The sequence below is a fragment of the Echeneis naucrates genome, chromosome 21 (assembly GCF_900963305.1).
Source record: "Echeneis naucrates chromosome 21, fEcheNa1.1, whole genome shotgun sequence".
In the NCBI taxonomy this organism is placed as follows: Eukaryota; Metazoa; Chordata; class Actinopteri; order Carangiformes; family Echeneidae; genus Echeneis; species Echeneis naucrates.
The window spans coordinates 2,182,575-2,189,710 of record NC_042531.1 but is presented as its reverse complement, the minus strand read 5'-3'; the positions used below and the strand labels follow the sequence as shown (position 1 = coordinate 2,189,710).

General features: G+C 40.9%; 1 protein-coding gene across 1 annotated transcript; it reads left to right on the top strand.

The window, feature by feature from the left end:
- The first annotated feature begins 595 nt into the window (after positions 1–595).
- LOC115035170 (trace amine-associated receptor 13c-like) lies at positions 596–1,791 on the top strand. The gene is made up of 2 exons (XM_029492884.1): positions 596–765; positions 972–1,791. Exons 1-2 carry the CDS (start codon positions 596–598, stop codon positions 1,789–1,791), a joined length of 990 nt encoding a protein of 329 aa, XP_029348744.1.
- The last annotated feature ends 5,345 nt before the right edge of the window (positions 1,792–7,136 follow it).

Sequence of the window (7,136 nt, the reverse complement as noted above, 5' to 3'; positions counted from 1 at the left end):
CTGCTCCTCGGAAACACCCACCGGACAGTGTCCGTATGTTTCAGAATTCACGAACTGTTGAACACAAGTTTACCATTTTAAGAACAAACACTCATCCTGGCCGTCCTTTGGGAAACTGGGTTGGGAATTAGTTTATGTCCTGGGTTAGTTCCAAGTAAGGGCATGATTTATAGGAAAGTCAATGAACCATTCAGTAAACACTCTACATAATTATCACTGATCGATCAACCAGTTAAACTGAAGCATATACACAAGAAAAATTCAGCAACAAATCGTGGTATTTATTTACTCATAAAAATTATAAACAAGTCAACAGGCGTGGACTCGGAGCATCAACTCTGTGGTGGAAGGTGTCAAATCCAAAGATGATTGGAGAGATATTAAATATGAATGTATATTTGTGTGTACAATCTTCTAGGTGGAGGGACGTGCTGAATAGAAGTATCCAATCCAAATGAAGGTCCAGGCTCCGATCATTGCATCACAGAACAAAGACAGTTGTTTGGTTACAGGAAAAGAGGGAGGAGTGTTTTATTCAGCGTTTTGATGGAGATGCTGGCCAGAAATATACTGGAGCACCACAGCCTCTCTGGATATGGAGACCCTGGAGGAAGCTGAACTCTGCTTTCCACAGATGAACACTTCATGCAGGAAGAAGTTACAGCATTACGCCACAAACGTTTTCCTTTACATTCTGCTGTCCTCCATCACCGTACTGACTGTCTGTCTCAACCTGCTGGTCATCATCTCTATCTCCCACTTCAGGCATAAACTTCAAAACATTAACACAAAATTATTTTTATTTTATTCAGATGAAAGGTTTGAATGATTTCTATGTAAGGAAATGTAATTGTGACTATGTTTAGACAGCTGTATTTAAAACTGCTGCTGCATGTGAACACTGTTTAAAGAATCATGGTGTTCCATCTGCTGCAGAGACTAATGGGCTCAGTATGGTTTTCTTTCTCCAGGCAGCTACACACCTCCACCAACCTCCTCCTCCTCTCTCTGGCTGTCTCAGACTTCCTTGTCGGACTCCTGCTGATGCCACTTCAAATCCTCCTTAAAGAAGGCTGCTGGGTTTTGGGGAGCTTGACATGCAGACTGTTTTATTATGTCTCTTTTGTCCTTCCATCTGCCTCAGTAGGAAACATGGTGCTCATATCGGTTGACCGTTACGTGGCCATTTGTGACCCTTTGCATTACTCCACTAAAGTCACTCTAAACAGAGTTAAAGTCAGTGTTGGTCTGTGTTGGGCCTGTTCTGTCTTGTATAACGGTGTGATACTGAATGTCTTCCTGAAACACCCAGATAGGTATAATTCCTGCTATGGAGAGTGTGTAGCTGTTATTAACTTCTTAACAGGAGCTTTAGATGGCGTGTTGACTTTTATAGGTCCCATTTCCGTTATCATAACTCTGTATATGAAAGTATTTGTGGTGGCTGTGTCACAGGCTCGAGCTCTGAGGTCTCATACTGCAGCAGTGAAAGTCCAGAATTCAGTTCATGTGAGCGCTAATAAGTCTGAGAGAAAAGCAGCCAGGACTCTTGGTGTTGTTGTAGTTGTGTTTCTAATATGTTTCTGTCCTTATTTTTATCCCTCAATCGCAGGCCAGGACGTGTCAAGTGATGTGGAATTTTCAGTTTTTGGGATCTGGCTAGTTTGTAGTAACTCCTGTCTAAATCCACTGATCTATGCTTTTTTCTATCCTTGGTTTAGAAAGTGTATTCGTCAGATTGTCACACTTCAGATACTGCAGCCTTATTCCTCTGATGCTAACATACTGTAGGAAAAGAGTTCAAATAAGGATTTCTTGCTGTTACTTCATGCCAGGATAAAATATGAAAAATGACTTGCTCATGAGGTTATCTGATTTTCTTGCCTGGGACATAAAGAGTCAGTGCCTCCAGCATGATGTTGCTTTCCTTTTTGTCAAAATGATATTGCTCATCTGTAAGTGGCTGAATTTAAAACCTTTAACTGAGCTGAATGATTGTTTTTGTTGTTGCTAAATCAGCCATGTATGTCAATATTGTGATTGCTCATCCATGTTTTCTGAATAAACTAAGCTGAAGGAAAAGTAAAAAATTGCATTGCCCCCTTTGCTGCCAGTCCTCTCCCTCTACACCCCCAGACTTCCTGCTCCCTTCTTTCACAGCCACACTGATAAACATCAGAATGTCTACAATAACATAAATGTAATATAAAATAAATCCAAGTATATTGTGGAACACTTAACGTGACACACTTTATATTGCATATAAAACCTATGCCTTTTCATTGAATGTGTAGTTGCTTTCATTAGCAAATCACAATTTTCCACATTACAGGACTACAAAGTTTTATTGATGTAATTGTCCTAATAGTCTCTATTCTACTCTGATTGGTACATTATAATTAGTCTGAGTGCCGTGAAAACAATTACAGACAAAACACTGAACTGAGATCAATAACTTCTGAACTGTGTGTGTCGTGTTTTATAGATATGAACACAGAGGCCACTCTTTCCTTGGACTGTGTACAGGGGAATATGCACACCATCATCTGGGGCATGATCACACAATGCATGTTATACAAGTAATAAAAAAAAACCCAAACAAACAAACATATTAGTATAATATTGCCCAATTTGATTTACCTCAAAACAATAGAACATTATAGGACGCTGACTTTTGATTTTTATTGAGTAATGAATTAACATGGCTTCTGTAACTGTAACTGTTCTGTATTTAGGAGGGAATGTGAAAATAATAAAGAATCATCCAAACTCAAGACTGAGAGTGACTCAGTACTCTGAACTAATGACGACATTGATTTAATATTTGGCCAATTATTCTTTTATCAAGAGCAGATAAAATTGGTGGAAACATTTTTCTTTTTTGAAAAAGGAAAGCAGGTTTTGCAAGCAATTCTGTCACATTTTTGTCAAAATATTGAAATTAAATTCACAAGATCAATTTATATGAAGGTTTATATCCAAATCAACAAAAATGTGGGAACAGAAAACTTTTACAGACATGAATTTACATAGCCTTATCTGGGAGGCATTTGATTATTTTAGAGTGCCTGGAGCAGTTGTCAACTTAGTAGGAAGATATTTCCAGGATATCAGACTGTGTTTAAGTACAGCAGGCTTTACAACAGGTTGGCAGAGGCTAGAAATAGGTATAATGGCAGGGTGTACGATTTCTCCATTAGCATTCACAATGGCAATGGAGGTAAGTATTAGAGCTTCTAGGTGGGTTGTAGGTGGAGAGAGGCGGCAGGATGAGCTGCGCCTTACACCAATTAGGACATACATGGACGACATGACGTCGATAACTACAACGGTGCCATGTATGAAAAGAATACTTGAGATACTTAATAAAAACTTAAAGTGGGCTAGTATGAGAATCAAGCCTAGTAAGTCTCGAAGTATCTCAATAAGTAGAGGAAGATTAAGTGATCGAAAGTTTGTAATCGATGAAGAGGAAATTCCAATAATTAGGGAAAAACCAGTCAAGAGCCTCGGTAGGTGGTACAAGGCAGATTTGCATGATGGAGAACAGGTAGTGCAGTTTAGGAAGGATGCTGCTGAGGGACTGGATAGAATAGATAAATCAGGACTTCCAGGAAAGTTGAAGCTGTGGTGTTTGCAGTTTGGATTATTTCCCAGATTGATGTGGCCACTGTCGGTATATGAGATTCCAATATCGGCTGCAGAGAAAATGGAAAGACTAGTACGCTTTTACATTAGGAAGTGGCTCAGTGTTCTGAGATGTTTAAGCACTGTGGCACTGTATGGGAAAGGCGTACTTCAGCTTTCAGCATGTAGTCTAGTGGAGGAGTTTAAATGTACTAAGGTTAGGACAGAGCTCCTGTTATCTGGGAGTAAAGATGTGGTAGTTAGTAAGGTAGTTCCAAACCCAACCAAGGGGAGAAAATGGAATCCAAGGATGGCAGTGCAGGAAGCAGAAGCAGCTCTTAGGCATACAGAGATTGTGGGTAATGTACAGATAGGCCGGGGAGGTTTGGGGCTTGGCCCAGGCAAACCGGTGTGGAGTAGAGCAGGTCCCAAAGAGATGAGGAAGCTAGTTGTGGAGCAGGTTCGTAGACAGGAGGAAACATTAAGGAGTGCGGGGGCAGTGGCTCAGGCTAAGCAGGGACAGTGGTTGAACTGGGAAGGTGTAGAGAAGAAAAAGCTTAGTTGGAAAGAGCTGTGGAGTATGGAGGAAAGTAGGATTAGATTTTTGATAGGGGCAACATATGATGTATTGCCAACTCCCTAGAACCGAAAACTCTGGGTAAATGGAGACCCACTATGTCCGTTGTGTTCAGGTACTGCAACTCTAAATCACATCTCGTCCGGTTCTAATGTTAGTCTCTCACAAGGCCGATATACGTGGCGACATAACCAGGTTTTAAAAAGCTATACGGAGGCAGGCAATTCTAGGAGCGTCTAAGACAAAGAGAGTTGCAGTACAGTTTGGTCAGGAAGGAGGGAAAGTTAATAAGATAATAAGGAAGCAAGGCAGCTTAGAGGATGCTGGTGACTGGGAGATGCAGGTGGATTTTGGAGGAAAGCTTGTTGTTCCCCAGGAAATAGCCTGTACAAAGCTAAGGCCTGATATAATTGTGTGGTCTAGGAGTAGAAAGAAAGTATATTCCATAGAGCTGACTGTGCCGTGGGAGGATTCAGTTGAAGAAGCAAAGGAAAGGAAAAAGCTCAGGTATGCAGATCTAAGTAAGGATGCTGAGCAGCGAGGATGGAAGGTTAGGATTTGTCCAGTGGAAGTAGGATGTAGACGGTTTGTAGCAAGATCTGCTGTCGCTTTGTTGCAGGAGTTAGGAGGAAGGGGACAGAGGGTGAGGAAAACAGTGAAGGAAATGTCAGATGAGGCAGTAAGATCCAGTCAGTGGATTTGGTTAGAAGAAGTAATAGTAGCTGGGGGCCCAGCAGGGGGAGCTCTTAAGATAGACAGACTCTAGGAAGAAGCAGAGGAAGAAATCCAGGAAGAGGAAGTGTATTTAAGTGGAGGGTGTGGCCTGTTTGAGCCTCTTTGAGACCATGCGGTTAGCCCAGGTGAGTTGGCCTGTGTTGATTTTGTTTGAATATAGGATTGTTCAGGTGAGTTTAGTTGCTGAATCTGCTAGTGTAGCTTGTACTGCCTCCACCTCCTGCACCCTCTATACTTTCATGCCCCCTACCCGAACCAGGGTCTGTATCCCATCCCTGCTTTTATCTCCACCTATTCTATTTCTCCCCCCTACCCGAACCAGGGTCTGTATCCCCACCCCACTTTCACTGGTGCAGTTGGTGAGAGGTCACAGTAGTTGACAGTCGTGCTGTTTGAGATAGCTGTCTCTGTGTGAGGAACGGTGATGGCTGGCATTAGGGGGTGACTCTGGGATGCCAGTGTTCACGGTTTAGCCTCCTGGAGGTGCTGTGGGACTAACTAGACGAAACACCGGTGAAAGGAGGTTCCCACCTGATGACCCCAAAGACATGATAGCTACCACCGCTCACTGGCCTAGTTGGATATTATCTGTAGGGCACATAGAGCAGGGTGAAAGTTTGTTGTTAGGAAGGTGATCACTGAGTCTGGTCCATTTTGTTGTCGCACAAGTTTCTTGTGTTTTTTTTTTTTTTTTTTTTTTTTCTAAAGTGCATTGATAATGTAAAAAATATATAATTTTCTATTCACAGAAAAAGGTTTCACTCAAATCATTCTCTTTCTACATTAAACTGGTCTGACTGGAGCCAGGCTGCAGTATCTGACATGTAATGATGTTTTTAATAGATTTTCTGAACCAGGGGTAGAAAAAGACATAGATCACAGGGTTTAGACAGGAGTTGAAATACACCAGCCAAATCTCAATTAGTGAAGATGACGCCCCGATGAAATTATTCTCAGCTGCAACCAGTTACATTTACCTAAATGTGTTGTTGCAGAACAGCAAGTGAAAAGTAAAGATCTTTTAGGGGATTCAGAGAAAGTGTATCACTGCCGAAGTGGGAGATGGAGATGATGACCTGGAGATTAACGTGATGCAGGCCAATTTAAGTAAATTGTTCTTTGGTATTTATAATATATGCAGAGTCTATGTAGGTGATTTTTTTTTTTTTATTATTTTTTTAAGTACATTTAAACCCAGTATATAAAAAAACTGCCTAATGACAATGTGTAATCACTACTTCTATATCTTTGGCCAAACGTAATGACACATCATCTTCACTGGCAAATAACATTTCAGATGAACCAATCTGAAAATGCCGAGGCACAGCTGCTTAGGTATTTTATATATATCTACCATTTATTTATGGACTTCACCACTGTCAGGTGAGCTCACTAAATCCCATCTCTGTCGAACCACAACAAATCCTTGTATCGTATTTAGTTTCCAGAGGACCGTACCATCTTTGACTGCAGTGAGTTTTGGTGCCACCTAGAGGACTTTAGCAGGCACATCAACTTCTAAAACTTCTCCAATTGTACATCCACTCTCACCGTCTCCTGCTGTTGACCTGTATGGGAAGCTTTAGCCCTGTCAGACAACACATGTTCAAATAAGTTTTCTTCTGTAAATTAAGCAGCACAGATTACTGAGGTAGTCACTTTTAACAAACGTTAAGGCGTGCCGTCCTTGTTTCATTGATGGAATTGTGTTTTGGAATCAATTGAAACAGCTTTTATCACAGCTGTCACCACAGGTCCTTCATTATTGAGCATAGTTATTCAACAAAAAAAGAACATCTGCCAGTGGTTGCACTGATTACTGCTCTGAGCTGGAGTGAGTAGAATCTCCAGAAAGAGATTGTTGCCTAACATGACACCGGCAGACATGTCCAATGGCTATTGTCACTGTCATTTACATGTGGCTGAAATGTGTTTTTAATATCAACGTGTTGAGGGTTAATGATGAAATTCCTAAATTAAATTAAAGGTTCAATGTTGGGTTGGATTTTACATTAACAACATCAACTTATTCTGTATTGAAACATATTAGTTAAACATGCCCTTTGTGCTGTTGCAGGTCATTCTGTGGTGGAAGGTGTCAAATCCAAAGATGATTGGAGAGATATTAAATATGAATATTTAATATTCATATTTAATATTTGTGTGTACGATCTTTTAGGTGGAGGGACGTGCTGAA